The 19,978-nt window shown below is 36.8% G+C and overlaps 2 protein-coding genes across 7 annotated transcripts in view; one reads left to right on the plus strand and one right to left on the minus strand.

Moving 5' to 3' along the window:
• Positions 1–6,669, plus strand: part of JMY (junction mediating and regulatory protein, p53 cofactor) — a 73,795-nt gene extending 67,126 nt beyond the window's left edge. Inside the window, exon 11 of the mRNA XM_026073761.1 lies at positions 79–6,669. The gene's annotated coding sequence lies outside the window, so the exon portion shown is untranslated. The remainder of the gene's footprint in view (positions 1–78) is intronic.
• The window catches only part of HOMER1 (homer scaffold protein 1), a 133,453-nt gene that overhangs the window by 3,349 nt on the left and 110,126 nt on the right, over positions 1–19,978 (minus strand). For 5 of the 6 annotated variants that reach the window (XM_026073762.1, XM_026073764.1, XM_026073763.1 and 2 more), the window contains one exon: positions 17,733–18,558. The exons of the other annotated variant lie outside the window; for it this stretch is intronic. In XM_026073762.1, the coding sequence (XP_025929547.1) occupies positions 18,370–18,558 (189 nt within the window). In that variant the 3' untranslated portion in view covers positions 17,733–18,369. Of the gene's footprint in view, positions 1–17,732; positions 18,559–19,978 lie in introns of those variants that run through there. 6 annotated transcript variants of the gene reach the window in all.

Genomic DNA, 19,978 nt, shown 5'->3' on the forward strand with positions numbered 1-19,978 from the left:
ATGCATTGAACAGCGGGGATTTGTTCAGCTGTTTAGCTTTTCAGCAGTTCCTTTTGTTTTTTTTGTTTTTTCAAACAGGTGATTCACAGCCACTGAAGTGAGAAAAGAAACCCCTGTGGAAGATTACTTTTCCTCTTCATTTCTGAAAATTCAGAGCCAGCAGTTTTGACCATCAATTCCACAGTAGGCTTTCATTGGCAAAGAAATAGGCTTTCTTTGGCAAATGATTCAGTATGTGGGAAAAAACAGCCTGAAATGTTGATTTTCAGGTCACTTTTTTCTTGAATTTGTTCCAAAAATTCTGGGTTGGACAGCAAGCTAAGTTGTTTAGATGTGCATTTTATATAATCAAGAAGAAAAGATCTTCAGGATGCTTACCCACTTTTAATACTTGTGCAAGTAATGTGTGGCCAGTTAAGTGAGAGTGGCTTTTTGAGTGGGGCGAAAACTTGTTGTTAGAGTGACTTTGGGATTTGATTAAAATATCAAAACAGCTATAAAACGTACCCTTCACTGCACTGAATATATCATCTGCTTGAAAACTGACTAAATAGCTCCTTGCAGCAAAGCTTGCGATGTAGCAGTGTGATATTACAGAAAAGAGCAGAATTCCTAATTTACCAGGATAGTTGCACTACAGTAGCTGAAATTCAGTATTGTGCAACTAAAATTTTTTTCTTCTTAGTGTGAAGAAGTGTATGTCAGTATGAAAAATAACAAGTGACTACAGCATAATGAGAATTAAGAGTTGAACTCAGTACATATTCAAGAGTGTGTTTGTTTCCAACATGGTACATTTAGCAAGGCATACTGCAGCTCCTTTTTGAAGGACATATGTAGTCTTACAACTTTTTAAAGTAGACATTTTCATGCTTTTTAAAAATAATATTTAGCTATGCTGAACCAAGTTAATTATACTTTAATCATTTATTATAAGAAGCAATATTTTGTAATTTCATACTTTAAAATTATTTTTCTCACTTGGTTAGAAATGGCTTTTGTTTGATTACTGTAAGTAGCCTTCTTTAGAAAAGATCAAAGCACTTAAACATACTGATACTTCAGTTGTGAAAATTATGCTTCTCTTGTTGGTTTTTATTATTCCCTTTAGTGGCCACAAAAATATTTCTCTTTCATACCCAAAAGCCTGTTGGCTGAAAAACAAGTTCCCTTTTGATCCTGACTTTTTTAAGAAGGAGAGTTGCAACTTCCTCTGCAGTGTATACTTAAAAATAACCGTAAATTTCATGACTAATGGCTGCAGGCAGCTACTCTTATAATATTACAATTCTAAGAGTTATGTCAGTACAGAGATACAAGTAGTCTTGTACCATCTAGAAAATCAACCTTTATTACAATCTTAAGAAAACTAAGTTTTCACTAGTATTTTATTTTTACTAGCATAACATACACTGTGTTTGAGAAAAATACCATCCCTTTCCTATATAGGATATGTTCCATTCACTGTTCCTTTTGTGAAAGACAAATTACTATGTGGATTTTTTTTGAGTGGAGTTATGTATTGCTGCTGTCATATAATGGAACACGTACTGTGTTAATGTTTATAACAGGAGATTTCATGTCTTGCCATTTACTTTTTTAAATAGGAACAGGAGTACTTACTGTAGCAATAGGTTATATCACCTAAAGGAACCTCAGATCTTGGACCCTTCAGCTGCTTTGCGGTGGCTTTCCTGAAAGCAAAGTTCTATCAAACATCTCAAAAGGATGTCACTTTACCCTTGCTACTGACAGGCATTCTCTTAACGTTGTTGCCTTATTTTTAAAGTTAGTGAACACTCATTTTCAAAGCACCTGCGAGCAGCATTATTTCAGAGTTGTATCAGTTCTGCTGTATGAATTGTTTGTCAGGTCTGTGTTCCTCTCTCAGGAGAAGACCAGCTCTGGGAAACACTCAAGTGTTCCCAGGCTTTCCAAGTACCTGAAAATACAAGATTCCCWCACCCCCCCCCAAATCTGCTATGAACCCTGAGTGCATGGTGTGATTGTAAGTTGTTTGATGCTATATTTGGGCACCAATTACAGTAATTTCAAAATTTTTTATAATCATTTGACATAGCCTGTACTGAAGGGAGTGGTGTATTTCTGCTCTGCAATTGTCTGAATTTTCGGTCACACCACTCTTCAAAACTGAATGAATTTATGGCCATAACACAAAGCAGATCTATGATTTCGGATGGTAATTCAGATGATACAGTTCATGTGCAACTTAGTGCTAAATTAATAGTGTTGATTGGGCAACTTCTATGTCCATTTTCTCCTGTTTTCTAGCCTGCATTTTTATTCCTTACTGTATGGATATGGGACACTGGCAAAATTCCAAGTCAAGGGAAAATAGTATGATTTACCATATAGGTGTAATGGTCCTCTTGCACAATGTTTGCGTCCACAGTTTATCACTGTGTTGTGATATATCCAAGTAGCTCCATGCTGTACTGCACTGCAGGGTTTTCAGATTTATTTGCCATGTGGTCTGTCAACTTTGTCTTGAAAATGTGTGCATGATTTCAAAAAATAACTGTTCTTGGTATGTTTTATGCCTAGCTAAAATCTTAGATTCCTGTAATAGCTTAGTTTGTAGAAAAGGGTTTCTCATAGGAACATGTATTTTATGCGCACACAAAAATTAGTTATGCTGAGCGTAGCGGTTTATATCAGTTCCAATTGCCATCTTCAATGTGGAAAGTAAATGGTTTTTTCCACATACTGCTAAAAAAAATCCCAGATTTTAATCTTCCATGAGTCACTAGATGTCACAATTTCACATAATTCTCCACTTTGGTATAAAAATTGTGCATATGTAGTATATAGGCTAATGCATAAAATCATTCCCATCCTTCTCGGTAATGTGAAAATTTGTAGTGGGATGGCTGGAGCAGCTAATGGGAAAAGTCTAAGTATATTCATGAGAATCTTAAATTATGACAATCCTGCATTGAGTTTGGCACCTGTCTAGCTGAGAAAAGCTCTAATAAATGTGTTGGTGCTTGAGAAATCATAGTAAGCATCATTATGGAAAGGGCACTTATTCTTAAATATACGCAAGGAAAGAGCCTCCATGGAAAAGACCTTCCTGCAAATTTCTGGTATTTGCCATTTGTGGCTGGACTTCGTTGTTGTGGCTGCATTGTTCTATCGCCAGTCGTTTATCTTAAGCAACTTGTCAGCTTTCAGGATCTTTCCATGCCTAGAAACTTGCTTGCTTTGTTCAAACCAAAACCATTTTAGTTTAGTATAACAGATCCAGTGAGGTAAGGAATTAGGATGCATAATGTTTGTTCTACAAATGCTTATTTGTGGACTGAAAATCTTTTATGAGTGGGAACAAGGAATGAAATACTAAATTTCTACTAAAATAACTAAAATGTAAGGTAAACAACAATAGCCTTTTGATCAGAAATGGAATTTGCATCTACATGAATTTCATTCTCTCCATCATAGAGGCTCCAGATCCTTTAAAAATAACCAATATTCTTATTTTGTTCACTTTCCTACCATGTTTTCATGTTTTAGTTAAGCTGCCTTTTTAGGGTAGATGAAAGCTTTATTTTCCTTAGACATCCCCCTTTCAGGGTTAAAAAAAAAATCTGACAGTCTGCATCCTACACCAGATATCTGTAACAATAAATTAGTTTGATCTTATGTTGTCAACATACTTCACTATGTTATTTGTAAAGAATCATTTTGGCTATGAGCACTATATTCTGTAAAGTCTAATATTAAAGTAATGACAGGAGTATTATTGAAGATTCAACGTCATGAGAAGAGAAAGCAGAAACTTTTACTGGTTAATGTAACCCTTAATTCCTTTGTTGCACTGAATTTCAAGAGTGTAATTTGTGCTCAAGGTTACTCGTGTAAGCAGATACTATTTTCATTGTAATGCTTATGTAATTACCTTACCTGTATTTATTTCTGGTAATGATTCCATAAGCATGAACACTATATTGTTATGGTTAGTGCTAGAAAAATAATGTTAAGAACAAGCAAAGATTATTGCAAAGAAAAGGAGTAAACAGAAGCACCTTACTGGGAGAGTGTGTTGCATGATTTGACTGCTACTGGAGGTGACACAGTAGCACATTCTAAACTTGATTGCAAATTGCTCTTTGGTGTAGTAAGCACATTGACATATTGCCATCAATGCTGTAAAAAGTACAGCGATGGCTGTTTTTAACCTATAAATATACTGTAATTTAATTTTTTCCTACAAAGTGAATTTATATTTAATTGCTGCCTAATACATGTACTTAAAATTTTTAGGAGGGGTGAGGGTGGGTGGGCATGCCAGTATATTTTTGGGAGGGGCTGTTGTTGTATATACATTTCTTTGCACTTCCCATTCAGTTTGACTCTTAATCCAAAACTCCCAGCTCTGACTGTGGTGAATCTGCAACCCAACATTTATGTATTTGTATTGTGATTCAGGTCTTCTCTAGTCTGTGGCCTAGAGCTGCAGAATTTGACAGAAAAGGTCTTCTTTCCATTCTCAAATGTGAATGCTCTGATGTACCTCTAATATGGAAAATGACCAAGCAATGAATTTTACTCTGCTGAGTGTAATATCAATGTAGACTATTATTTAAAGCTGATATCTAAGGCTACTAACCAGTAGTGTGTCCATTTGGAAAAAAAAAAAGAGAATGATGATTGCTGTTTTGGTGAGTATAGTCTAACAGGGCAGAGACTTTTGTTCAAGAGACTGTCACCAAGTCAGTAATTAATTTGCCTTAGACTAGCTTGATTTTTAAGATTCCTTTAGGAAATTTTTTTGATTTCTGAATTGGGGAATAGGCGTTGGGAACAAGGGACACGCACTTAGCATCTCCCAACATGTTACTGTGGTTGCTATATATGTTTTGGATCTCATTTTACATATTTACAAATAACATCATCATAAGATGAAAGCTCAAGAAATACAGACAGCTGCAGATTGACTTGCATGAATGAAGCCAGGGAGGGTTAATGAAACTAACTTCTTTTTTTTAAGCCTGTTGAATAAATGAGAAATAATCAAAGGAAAACTGATTTGCCATTCACTAGCTTTGTGCAATACTATAGGTAGAATCAAACACTAGCACATTGTGCTTGKCTTTAAGGAAGTTCTTTCACACCATTATATTCAAAGGACCTATTAAATGCATATTTTATTGTAAATGACTCTGCAAATTTACTATACCTAATAATGCTCCATGTTCTAAAGTATTAAGCAAAGAGCGTGCTTAAAAAAAGGTAAAAAACTAAGCAAACATTTCCAGCAATACCTAAAAACTAAAAAGTTGTAACTGTTTGCCTTTTGCTCTTTTTTTCTTTAGTGCAGCTTTTCTGCAATGCAAGTTTATTGCTGTGTATTTCATGTTTTTTACTATCATGACTCAAGTTTAAACCTGTACACAAAGTACTGAACTCACCTTCTTGTACATGCGATGTAACATCATACTTACAGTTTTGGTGCTTAAACATGATTCCTTTTTTCTTTATTAAAGGATATTTATTTGACCACTGTCTTGTTTTAAACTCAAATGCATACCTGCCTTTAAAAAAAATTTTAGTACAGTTTGGTTGCCACAGAAAATTTCATATATCATTCATTTAAGTTTCCATTGTTATCATTCTTTAGCTCTTCAAGCTGCCTAACTCAATCATTGCTTTATGGCAGATGGTTGTGCCTAAGCTATGCTGCACCAGAAAAATAATTATAATTAGGTAACATCTTTGTAAATTAAGTCACATAAAAGGATGAGATTTTATAGAAGAATCCTGCTTTTAAAGGATGCAGGATGGTTGAGCTTAAATACAGATCAAAAACATTTTCCATCTCTTAATCAAAAGACAAAAACACTATATGAAAAGAGCAGAAATTTAAACCAAGAAATATTAAGAGCTTAGACCCCTTAACTCTTACCTTTTTCAAGTTAACTAGTGGCAATACTGTAACATGAAGAAAGAACAAGCCTCCAAATGCACTCACTTAGTTTAAAAGGATGAGTAACAATAATGTAAAAGATTAAAACATCTGGCTTTTCCAGCTTGTTTTTTTTTGTATATGTACAATATAATCATTTGAAAGCAAACTCAATTACATATAAAGGACTCATATTTTAAAAGGTTTGAAAATACATTACCTATATAACCTGTATAACCTTCACAGAGCTGTTCTGTGAAGTGTGCATTTTGAGGTTTCCTGTATAAGTTGCATTGTTTTGTCTATGAACGTCTTTTCTGATTTCAAGTACAGCAGGTGCAGTTCTAGGTGGGGGCCTCTGTGATGCCAAAGGGAGAATGAAGTTGTGTTTCAGTGTTTGTGTGTTGAGAGACATCAGTCTCTCACCCCTTACATTTCACCAGGTACTCTAGCAGGAGAAGATAGTTAACTGACCTAATGAAATTTTGTTTTGAGTTTACTAAAAAGATGAAAATAAAACCCCAAAGCCATTCTGTCTGCCAGATTTCTGGTGCAATTTATGGACAGCGCCTTTAAAAGAGTCTTTAGCACTTTCCATGGTAAGAATTGTGACAGCCTAAGCACAGCCATCATGCTGCATACCTCTGTAACACTGTATTTATACAAAATTTTATGAGTGTTTTGAAAAGTTTTACCTTTTTGCTGGAGGAAAAGCAAAAATACACAGCTGATCATTTGCCAGACCACATTTGTCATTTGATTTGTATCTCTTTCTATATATCTATATCTATATCTATCTCCATTTTGTGCTATTACTAATCTAGACATAGACCTTATTAAAAATATTCATGGTGTGTGGGAATATCTCTGTATTGTGCATCTTTTTCCTTTCACTCCTGCATTTCTGGTACAGGAACTATATTGCAGGTAAGTCAGTGTAGGCAAGATCCTAAGCATAGATGATACATTAACATGAGAAAAAAATAAACTCTGTATTTATGGGGGACATCTTAACAGGCACCGCTTTGCACATATAATCCTGAGAAAACAGGAAGAATCTACTACATGATTTCACATTTTTAAAACCAATGTGAAATGGGTTGTATTTCTAGTACAACTGAACACCGCAAAATGTCTTATCAAAAAATAGTATTCTTAAGTCTGTCTCAGTTTTTCTAGTCTGTTTTTTCAGTTCACATGATAATGGCATATGCTATTAATTTTGGATTGTGCTAGAACCAGTAGGAAATGGGTGAAATGCCTGAAATGAGTGAGTTCTTAATCATCACCGTGACTTTTCTTGTGAAAGATCAGCGTTATGTTTGCAAGCAGGGGCAGTTCCTAAATGCTTTCACTGGGCACTCAGCAGCGTGTGATCGCTCCTGGCCTGGTGCGTGACTCCTCACCTGCTACTCTGCGGAGTAAACTTGCAGTGAAGAATGTTTGTTGCCATCAGTGGGTGCCTAATTTGGCATTGGCTTGAGTAGCTAAGTAGCTGCATTTTATGACTTACCTTTGTGAGTAGTCTTTCTTAACAACTTGGAAGTGTATTTAATGCATGCATTGGAATTGCAAATTAATGAATAAACACATTTAGAAGGCTGTGGTTAGTTACTCAGAAGAAGGCCTAAATGTTTGTACGACACATAGAAGATGGGTAGAACCACCATTTATTATTTTTGTTAGTTACATGTCAGATGTAAAGGAAAGGTACATCATTGTAAATAAATCCTCACTGGGCCACAGTCCTCCTCAAACTTACTTATAGAAATAAAACAACATCTCTTTCTCACAGAAATCATTGGCATATTTAGGGTTAGTTTCTTTTACACCAGTTAATACTCAGCAGAGGAGGTGTGGAACGGAGAGAACTAAAAATGGGAAGCGAGTTTGTCAAATCTCTTTCATCAAAACCTATGAAATGCTCCTTTTCTCAGCAGTTCTCACTACTGCTTCCCATCACAGAGAGAAACCCATTTTGCAAGTGTTGCTCTTTCTAGAGTAGGAGGGAAGCTCACAAGAATCCTGGACTTCTAGGGTAATTCTGAACCAACAAACCACCAGCATTTCACCACTGACGGCAAAACCTGAGCTTTCTGCTTACATCACCCATTGCTTATCCAGCTCTAATGCTACAGCGTTTTGCCACCATCTTTATATCTTTCAGGGATGAGGGACATAATTAACCTAACTATAAAATGTCCTCTGTAAACTTTAGAGTGTATCATGTAGGCCATTTAATTCACCTGTTAGAAGCATCACTTTGCTGATACAAACTGCACTATAGCAGAAGGCTATTTATTTCAAAGGTTTTACCAGTCAGTTATACCAGCATTGCAACATAACCTGTCTTGTTCACAGAAACGCTGCAAGCTTCTGGCCAGTTTTTGGTCCTGCAAAACTGTAGACCTGTGTCTTATTACCACTGAGATGCCTCCCTGTCCTTTTCCCCTGTGCTCTCAAACTCTCAGTTGTGTCACTGTAGCTATACTCTATGCAGATTTACACCACTGTCATGTTTTCTGTCTAGACTTTCATAAGCTTAATAAAGACAACATATCTCCCTTGGAGCCCTGCCTGAGCTTGTAGCAGGAATGGCCAGTGGATAAAATCGTGCACAGATTCTTATCTGTGCCACCGCAGCTGCTGTCTGTCTGCATTAGTGCTGGGGCTCACTCTCTCCTCATTAATTAACCAAACCTCTAGCTAAAAAAAAATTCGGACTTTACCTTCCAGGCTAGTCCCTGCATTTGCCTTCTCCTCCCTTCATTCCTGCTATATTTGTGTGCTGTGTGTGGGATATGTTTGCTGGAGACTGTTGTGAATGCAATCGTTACCTGTATATCTTCTTTTCACTCTTTCTCATCAGTAAAGACAGTAGACTTTTGACTTCGCTGAAACATCTCACTGTGCCCTGTGCTGCTTATATAAGGTCAAGGCCATTCATGGTCTTTCAAATGTCACTTATGGTTTACGCCATTCTTTTATCTTAAACTTTTGCTCTAATTTGCATCACACTCCCTCCGCATACTATTATCTAAAAGTCAAAGGAATGAGAAAAATTAAGAATCATGCAATTCATACAAAGCATTTATATTAGCTATACATTTTTCCTCAGTAGAGATTTTATTTTAATCCCATTAAATTTTTGTAGGAATGTAACTCAGCTCTTATCTTACAAAGCCATCAATGCATGCTCTAATTGCCATGCATGTTAACTGCACAATTTAAACAACACAACAGATGTTTTATGGATCAGATTTATATGAAGCATCATAAAAATGTCTTCCCCCCTCCCCCCCAACTTATTTGCTGTGAGTAAACTGACTGCATCCTGCAAAAACAATTGGACAAAGAAACCACTGAACGCTGCTCTTGGTTTCTGATGCCAGGCCGGGGGGGGGGGGTGCAGAGGGGGCAAAAAACCCCCAAACAAACAACCAACACCTAGCGTATCCCTTTGTCACAGGAGCACGTATACCTGTGTCATTCCTGTAATAGTTCCTGAAAAACTATACTGATGGAAGATCACAGCCTCTCTAAATGATCCATTCCAGTACCTACTGGTAGAAGTTTTTTCTTAATAGCTAACTTTTAACTGAAACATGAGCTCATTACATCTCATCCTGCCCATTACCACTGYGTGAACAAATTATTTCCATCCTCTGCAACAGCCTTTTTTGCCCCCCCCCCCCATCTGTTCTTTAAAATAAGCAACACTGGAGGGGTTGGTCTGTCATAGACCCCGTTGGTCTGGGCTGTGATACTAAAGCTCCCTTTGAGAGGTTTGACCTTTCAGTCCCTGCTGCAGGTGCTCATGGCCAAAAGACTGGATCAAGAAAAGCAACATAATAGACTGCTACGCAGCACCTATATACTGTAAGTTAATTAGTTCTGGGAAAGGACAGGAGAAAGGTGGAATGCAGGCTGCTATATTTCCTCAGTCAAAGGTAGAATTAATTAAAAATGCTTGCTAGACCAAATTTCTGTTCAGGAAACACATTTTGTTACTTTTCTGAAAAATGTGTCTACTCAGGCAACATTTTTAGGGTTTTCCCCTGAAAAGCTGCTGCAGTTTGCATGCCATGGCATGCTTTGCTAAGCTTTGTATACAAACTAATATATATATATACATACATATATATATATACACACAACACATGCATATATATAACAACATATACGTGTGTGTGTGTGTATATATATATATATATATATATATATATATATAAAACAAATACAGCAGTTACAGACCCAAATTGATACTTCTTTCTTTCCATTTCACCAAAAAAAGAAAAAAGAAAAAATCCAAAACTTCAACACTTCAGCTTTTCCTCTCAATTTGCAATAAGAAACCTTTCTCTAAACAGAAATTCTGCACCCAACCAGCATCTGTCAAAACACTATTCGCTGTTTGGGCTAAAGCTGGGTTCTGCTCCCAACCATCAGCTGACCAACAAATCTAACTCCTTTCTGCCTTACAAGGGCCAGATACAAGAATCTGCTGAATTTGTTTAGTGGCTACTCAGGTATGAAAGATCCTTTTGACTAGTAAAGCATTTAGTAGTGTCACTACCAGCTTGGTTAAATCATTAAAAAAATGCAAACTTCAGAGCCTGCTCCCTTTGGACTCACCCAATGGGAGGAAACTAGCTGGATCCCAAGAGTAATCTTAAGATTTTTCCATTATCAGATCAGCACGTCGTTGCACTAGCCAGTCTTGTGGTTCCTTAAAAAAAGCCTCATAAATAGACTGAAATACTGTAAATTAAAATTTCTTCACCTGTATCAGCCAGGACCCTTAAGTCAATGAAGGCATGATCCCCTGAAACGAACACTGCTATTGCCATTATTGCCAATTATTTATTTTCCAAGTAGATACACACCAGCTTTTGTCTAAAATAAGACCAAGCTATACTTACTGCAATTGCAGAAGTCAGCTTCCAACTTCCTCAAGCAGTGGCTCCCTTTTCTGGTTGCAACACATCAAGAGCGATTTTTAAAATGTCAATGACAAATTCCACAGCCATCTAGCTATTTCTGAGCATCAACTGAAGTTTAACTCATTGTCATTGTATCCTACAAACAAATCCCCCTTTCCACCAGGGTTACAGAAGTGATTGCGTATGTTTGGATGTACTGAGATTCTCTGGTGTGCCTGATTGCTCATCCATGTGGCTGACTTTCTCTGTGGTCTGTAATGCCTTGATTTCTTTCTGGATCTTATTTTTAGATACAGAGGTCCTTGTTACAGCTTCATTATTGCAATTTAGCAACTTTTTTTCTCTGTTTCCTGGAAAGACTTTGGACCTACAGCACAACCTGCTACTTACCTATCCTGCTGGTCCAGACTGGAAGTCTTGTAGTTAGATTTTTCAGTCTGATTCAGACACATTGTACCTGCTGTGCAGAGATTTGCTCTAATCTTTGTACAGGATCTCTCAGCAAAATTTCCAAATTTTGCTTTAATTCCTTTGCAACCTATCTCCTATCCTAGATATTCACTGAAATCCTCTGGCTTGACCAGAATTTTTACTGCCTGGCATATAGTCCCTTTCTTTTAGCAGGAAAATCAGCTAAGTTTCTCCCCTCTGAAAACAGCCTGTCAATCCTGACACATTACTGTATCTTAACCTGAGGATATAAACAAATGTTACAGGAATTTTCTATTAGGAAAAATTGCTGGCAGTCAACTGTTTCCGCAGTGCAGTCATCATAAATGAAGAGCATAGAAACTCCTGTCTTCTGAAAATACCCGTTTTGCTCACTGTTTTAGCCAGCTCTGACTCAAAATACTTTGTGTTGGCATTCCCCAGTAATGCTTGCTTAGAGCATGCCTGATGCTTCCTCCTTGCCTCTCCTCTCTGCTTCTTTGACTTACCCAACTCCTTCACTGAGGTGAGAAATGTTCAGAAACACAATAGGTAGCACCGCTGCACCTGCATTTATCTTTTATGTGCTTTTGGTTCGGGTTGCTGATGTGCCTGTTTGGAGAGGAAGGCACTGTTTTTTTAAATCTGTCTGGTTCCAGGATAGAGTTTAGCACTTTCTTACACTTATTGCGAAGATGTGCTTGGCCATTCCAGGTTAAAAAAAAAGAGAGAGAGAAAGAAGTTTTGACTTGAAGATGCAAATGATAACAAAGACCACCCAACATAATGCTTTCATGGGTTTTTTTTCTTTCAAAGAGGTGGGAAAATGGTGCTTATATCAAACCAGCATATTATTCTGCTTCTCTCCGCTCTGTTGAACAAAATTCTCCCTCCATTTTCTCCCCCTGCATGCAGAATGCTCTGGAGCAAAAGGACTGGATTAGTAACATTGGTGCTACAACTAGAAACGGAAGTTTCTGAACAAAGGACAACAAAACCCTCTGGGGATGCCTCTGAGATAGCCAGCGAGTGAAGTATATATAGCCACGTTTGAGTTGCTTTTACACGCGTAGCAGTGAGGATGTCTAAGTACKGACATCAGTGCAGGATGCCCACACTGGATGCATACTTGTGTTGCTCAGTGACACAGTACTATCCTGGCTCCTCTCGTGAAGGGTGAGATAGCTGGAGCGCTGTGCCTCTCACTGGTTTTTAAGCCATATGTCTCTCTGGTTCCCTACACTGCTGAGGGTTACTGAGAAATGACACTGCTGGAATTACAAAAGAACAGTATATTCAGGTGCAGAGAACATAATGTATTTTTTTACGTTTCCATCTACTGGTTAAGGGCTGTAATGCCTCTCTTGCAGGGAAGTGCAACAGGATCATTTTGCTTCCTACTCCTTTTCTTATTTAAAGAGAACTCCTGTCATCATTTAATGAAATACAACTCAAACTCAGAGAATCTTAACTGTCTTGTTCACTCTCTGAAAAACTTAGCTTGCAAGTATCTAAATGACCATATTTAATTTAGCTCAAAAGGGGGAACTCCCAGACACAGATTATATTTAAACATACCTTGTCAGTGTAGCTCTTCCTCTCTCCTTAGCCCCTGGATGCACATACTGTCTGTGAAGGTTCTGCACTCTGCCTCCTGCTTGATTTACAGGGAAGAATTCTTCCTCTTCAAAAATTATTGCAGTCACAGAAATGCAAGTTCTCTTCATAGAAAACTTCTGGCTTCCTATTCTGTGTCTAGTGGAAGCAAAAGTGGTTGACACACTGCTGGATTCATGCAGTGAGATGAGAATCAGATGAGAATCCCCAGAGCAGGGATGGACAAGATCTGAAACTACTTCAAAATTAAAGGAAGGAAGAGAAAAACGTCCAAATCCAGCTCAAAACTTTGTTATTCAAACACCACAGAGGACAGGCACTGATGGCAGAAAAAAATAGGAAGTATCTTCAACCACTACAGATGACTAGTACCAATACCAGATCTCTAGAGTTGTGAAGATAAAAGAACGAAAGGAAGTGGGGTTTGCAGAGTGCCAGAGCTTTGGCTGTGTTTATAAAGCAGACCTAGTCCTGCTCTTGAGAAGCCTACAGCAGTCATCTCATTGGCACCCATTTGGTAGTAGGGTTTAGGGGCAAGGTGGATGTGCTCAACATTAGCATGATGTGAAGACCTAAGAAAAGCAAGACCCCTTTTAACAAACCTTTCGTTGTTGATGCACAGTTCAGGTGTTCTGCCTGTTGCTGTACAAACCATTCTTGCCCATCTTAGAGCTACCAGTGCCGGGTAAGGGAATCCTTTTGACAACTGTTTTTTCCCCCAAAATCTAAAACATCTTTGAAGGTTATTCCTCCTTCCCATGCCTACCAGCATAAGAGCTGACATTTGAAAATGACACAAAATGCCAACTGTATTGYTCCAGCTGAGCTCTGCTCATGCGAGACCAGGCTACGAGGGAGAAAGCGGCTATAATTATGCTTGTGTTTCTTTGGTCCAAGGATGAGCTGCCAAAAGCACGGAGGCAGTACTGGCAGCTAGAAGTCCCTGAGAGGTTGTGACAAGCAAGCTGTGAGACCCCATATGGTGCAAGAACCCACTGCACTATCTAGAGATTCGCCTGTGCGGCTGGTACTGCGATAGAAAGAGCTGCCCCAGCTTTCCGGCTGCCTTGCACAGCCAGAACAGGGGAGATAAGCTGAACTGGAACCCAGGATCTATCCCCAAACTCTGTTCAATGTTGCCAGGCATTTAACATAATGGGTAAAATTAATCATACTTATCTGACATAAGTGGAGTAAAACAAGGAACTAATGCTATTAAGTGAAAATAGAGATTTTAAAAAAAACTGTCATTCAGTGATATGTTTTCTGCTTAGCACCATTCAGAGGAAGTGCACATATGCAGCATTATGAAGAAAATGTAAACAAGACAATGTGAACATTGCTTCACACAGTTGGGTTCCTTTCCTGAAAAAAATCAGTGTGTAACTGTGCACTTAACTGGCATGTTCACTTACTGAGAATACACACTTTTGGCCAGTGTTTCTTGATGGTTGTTTTTTTTTTTTTAATTGCATTTTGACATACAAAGCTGATTTCAAATCAGATTTACATTTGGCCTCAATGTAATCCAAGATTTCTGTAATCAGCAAAATTAACTGCTTTTATTGACATTCACACTTCTGCAGAGAATTAAGGATTGCAACATTTTTCCATTCCTCTTCCATGATGTATTTCTGAAAAAGTTTTGATTTTTCCTTTGAAATGAACTTCTTAATGAATGTGGTGTACATAGAATGCTATTCAGTAGCCATTTCAGTACAGAATATAAAAGATGATTAAAAAATTGAGGTTCAGACCCTTATTTAAGTTAAACCTGAAGTTAGTTCCTGGTAGAAAAATCAGCAGAAAGCAGAAACCTTCCACAACTAACAACTGAAAAGGAACACCTCAAAATACTTATCTTCAATTGACGCATTGTTCATTCTCGCAGGGTTTTCTTTAAAAGAATTATCCTGGGAATGCCACCAATAGCATTAAGCAATACTTATTTGTGTTGCATCTGGTTTAGCCCTTTATTTATTTATATTTTACCTGAAAATGTTTCTTCTTAAAGACCTTATAACAATGATTTCTGCATTATCATTTTGTTCTCCTCTTTCCTGGATATTAGCCAGGAAAAGGAATTCCCAGTCTGTAACAGACAGATTAGTTCACATGTTTTAATTTGTACACATAGAAAAATGCAGTTTCTGGATCATTGAGGCATATGGGTTATGAACAAGACACTCCAAAAATTAACTATCCAGACAGGGATATACTTACAAAAATCTTTTATGCCAAAGTCAGGATTTCACAACATAACATGCTAATGCAAAATCCAGTAGCACCTGAAAGATTAAGGTAGCTGCTGCTATCACTTGCACATACTTGGAAAAGGGTTAAGAAAAAAATAAAAAGTACATTCTCCAGAGAACAGCAAGTGTATTTCAAAATAAAATTTTTGATTTTTCTTTTCTGTTTGGTAATTTTGTTAGGTTTTTTTTTTTTTTTTTTAATTCTTTTGCCTTTCTTTTCTACAAGACTCAATGCTCACCATAGAACAAGTTATGCGCAATGTGACTGCTCTCCTCTCCTGGGCAAATTCATGTAGGCATTTTCAAGCTGTAGTACTCAAAACTTTTCTGGTATATATGTATTCATCTAAAGATAAAGACAATGCATAATACCTGTCTCTGGGAAAAGTCATGTTTCAAATAGGCAAATTATTATCTTAAAACAAACGTGGAGAGGCTGCAGTAGGTATAGCCACCTGAATATGAACTTCAGATTAAAATTTCTAAACACTCACCTACTGTAAATGAACATTTAAAGTACTCTTAATATTAGGATGTTACTTATATGTGCACGTATGTCCACCTTATGCCATATTTATATTTGATGACTATTTGGGAATTCAAAGGTGCAGCCCTCAGTAATCGTATTATTTAAAAAAGTGAAATGAAGCATATCTACTGTATGAGAAAAGAAATTCTCAAATATCAATTTCCAATTTTAAATTTAATTTCAATAGGAAAATATTAAAAATGTGCACATCTAAATTTTTCCATGTTCTGTATATACATATGTGTGTGTACGTATACATAGAAATACTCATGTACCACACATATACACAAAATTTAAGTGGAAATATTTTTGTCCACTATTCTCCCACATGTAAATGACATCATATCTTTAAAAATGTCAATAATAATATCATTAAAAATAATATTACATTTATTCCAGCATCAACTTTCTATTGTTTTTATTCCTTCTTCCTCCTAATTATGCCCACTGAGCACTAGTCGGCCAGATTCTCTGTACACTTTCACAAATGTGATACCAACTGAATGTTACTGACATCACCAGGGATACATCTGGTTTACAGCAGTGCAAGTGACAGAAGAATCAGGCCCAAATATCCTCAGGTAAATTAAAACCTGGGGGCATCTTCTCACCTGGATCTGATGAAGCTATGCACATCACCATCTAAAATCCACCAAATGAAAAACAGGTAGCTCACCACGAAGTTTTCAACCAGTAGCACGCTGAACCAAACTCCCCCTGCCCCTTCAATAAATAAAATAGGTGAGAAAATACCCTAAAAATATGGAGAAAACTTAAACATTGTGTACATTTCATACAGTATAATACATGACGGTTTAGCATTTGACCTAAACCATTTTCCTGACTAGTCAGGAGACACCTGATAAATCACTGGTAAAGAAAAAAAAAGTATTTTAGAAATAAAGCATGTATTTCTAATATAAATGAGAACCTGTGTGTATTATATGGTATATACATACAGTACACACATAAAAACAAACCTATCTTTTCTAGTTTTGAATAGCAGTCTCTAAGTGGAGAAAATTGTATTATGCAAATTTAATAAGCAGCTAGATTTCATGTTTAACATTCAAATTAATTTGGGGAGCAAACAAAGGTCAGCGCATCTTTCGACTCTGAAGTCTGACACTCATTCATACATTTTTAAAAAGCCCTCTTCAACATTACAAGCATTTTATGGCAAGAATGTACTTTGATGCAAGACACATGACACTTGGCTTACCTTTCAAAGAGTTTTTTTTTAAATAAATCTATTATATAAAGAAATGCGTGTTTGCCAAAAGTCTGTTAAAATTACATCAAAACAACTTTAAAACCTGCTCACTGAGGATAATTGAATTCAATTTCCTGTTTTTAAACATTTAGTTAACAGTTCAAAATATTGCCTGGTGTAGTTTCAATAAAGATGCGATATGAAGACCCATAAAAGAGTAAACATGTCTCCATTTCAATTTGCTATGACAACAAAACTTCTAGAAACAGCCTTCTCGGCTGGACGAGTTCAATGTACGAGTAATCCCTTGCAAAAGCTCTATGCTCTTAATGATGTCTATTATAAACAGTGCTCCCATAAGCCATTATCCACAAAACCTGAAATTCATGTGACATAATGAAAAAGTTGCCTGCAAAACAGGTTAACAGTTAATTGAACATATATATTTGATATTTAATAATGCCAGAAAATAAATCACTGGCTATTTCTTTTTATCTGTGCAAGTCAAATTTTACATTTAAAATTCTTTTTTTTTTTTTCTTGGTGAACTCACCTGCCATCATTGGTTGGCTTCAAAATATATAGTAAAGTGGAAGATAGTATCTCACTGTAATTACATGGAATTCATACGAAAAAGTAAACCTTACACTGGACAATATTGTAGAACACCAGAGTAAACTTCATAAAGAAATACGGTATCTTCCAGTGTAGGTATGTGTGTGTATATATATATATATATATATATATATAAAAGTGTGTGTGTAAGTGTGTGTGTGTGTGTGTATATATATATATATATATATATATATATACACACACATTTTAAAAAAAAAAACAAAAACCAAAAAAAACAACCAACCAACCAACAAATCCCAAAGGAAGAACTTTATACAAGCAGGTATAGTAACTTTGTTTCAATTAAAGATGCAACTCTCTCTCACTCCTGGCAAGAACAAATCGGTAATGGCACTGCTTCTCAACAGTGCAAAGTATCCTGAGAAATTATTAAGATTACAACAAAATACAGGGCTGTCATCACTAAGTTTTTGCACAAAACACAGCAATTAAATATCTTAAATAAATAAAACAGCAGATAACCTATAGTGCGTCTAAAACAAGAAGGGAGGGGATGTGACCTGGGACACTGCTAATTCTTCCATCACTAATAATTAAAAAAGGATTGCATTCAATTACTGTTAATATCTTTCAAGTTATCTATGGCCAATAATGTACACGGAGGTAATTTGTAATTCAAGTTTTTTTGTTTGTTTGTTTTTTTCTTCAACTAGCTACAAGCCGAGTTCTAAATTTTACACTCAAATATGACTCAAATTTAAAACAAGCCCTCTTAGAGGAGCATTTTCTAATTTTGTGCAAGTTTGATGCAGAGCCCAACACAGTCCTATGAAGAGAGACAGTGCATCTTTAAGCTGATTGGCACTGAAATCCCATTTTCTTTAGCTGCATTCTATTAGCTTGGCCAAGTTATCTCGTAATTCTGTTAGTTCAAATATTTTTCCATCAAGAATTTCTAAAAGTGTCTTCAAGTTATTGCGAAAAGCTTCTTGCTCATTCTGACTTTTCTCCAGACGTTGCTCTAGATCAGACAGCTGTCCTTCCAGGTCTTTGTTTCGAATTTCTACTTCCTTCAGAGAAAATACATAATATGTTAATATGTTGTCTATAAACACAAAGCAGACTAACCTTCTGCTGGCATTCATGTGCTATCTTTGTCAATTCTGTTTTTTAAAAGACTTTGTGACCCTTCAAAGTTTCCACTAAACCAAAATCAGAATCCAAATTTTTGTTAGGATTGAATACATACTATCAGAAGCAACTCCTTTCTTCCATCTTTTCATTAATTCATCTAAAGAACAGAAACTTTTGGATACGGATAAAGCTATTTAGTCAGTGACTTGCTCAAGGGTACAGTCTGTACCAAACGGTCTCATAACTCACAAAGATTACTGCTTTACGTGTGAACGAGCACTACCTTAGTACTGTCCCACACTATATGCCTTTTCACACTGAAAATTAAGACTGAAATATAAACTAGCTATACTGATCACAAGGTGAAATCAACTGTAACAAATTTAAAACAGAAAATGCTAGCTGAATATCTTGTCTTGCTGGGACAAGTCCTTCAAATTTTCCCCTCTGCTCTGGAGCACCACTCTGCAATGTCTGCAACAGCTGCTGGAGCACAGAGAGCATGTGAATTATTAGCAAGCTGCCATACATACAAGGAGTTTTAATATAACAGGTGAAAAGATGAAGTAGTAGCACTTAGAAGGTAGCTGATGGGACTTGACACCGAGCAAGTTCTGCTCTCTTTCACGAGGAAGAGAAGCCCACGATCGCTGCGAGTAACAGCACAGCACCACTTTGCCTCATGCCAGCTAGAATGAGAGGGGGAGCTCTGTGCTGGAGCCGCTGACAACTCTGGGTTGCGTATGAAAGAGATGCGAGGTTACAGTTGCTCTAATTTATGCAGGTTGGGTCCCCTCTCTTATGTCAAATTACCAGTATATCTGGTCTGGAATAGCATATTGTTATTTGAGTTTGTCTCATTCATTGTACATTTCTTAATTTCATAATGAATTTCATAATTTCAGTTATGAAAAGCACTTTCAGAGACAGCACAGGGACTGTGCACTTAGTACACCATATACCCTGAGCAATCATTTTCTGGAAAAGTGCATAATAAATTAGTATTTATGTACATTAACATTTTTTAATCACCACTTACCTTTATAGCACCCTTTGTGTCACAAATGACTATTATAAAAGTGTATTTGGAGCTCTTAATGGAGCTCCTATGAGTTTTTACTACAACTTGTTTCATCCAGTCACTAGAGAGGGCTATCTGGCATTCTGCTGCAATCGTTTCCTCCCATTATGACTAACTTTCCTTTCTGCCTTCCCACTCTTCCACTGTTTTTATTATTTTATTCTTCTCTCTTCCTCAAAGTGAAATGCACGTGTTAGTATTTGCACTGGAGTGATCTCAGCTGCATCACATGAGACACCCTGACCCACAGAGAATATGTATTTGGGCAGTCAAGA

Source organism: Apteryx rowi, unplaced genomic scaffold, assembly GCF_003343035.1.
Source record: "Apteryx rowi isolate R43461 unplaced genomic scaffold, aptRow1 scaffold_377, whole genome shotgun sequence".
Taxonomy (NCBI): domain Eukaryota; kingdom Metazoa; phylum Chordata; class Aves; order Apterygiformes; family Apterygidae; genus Apteryx; species Apteryx rowi.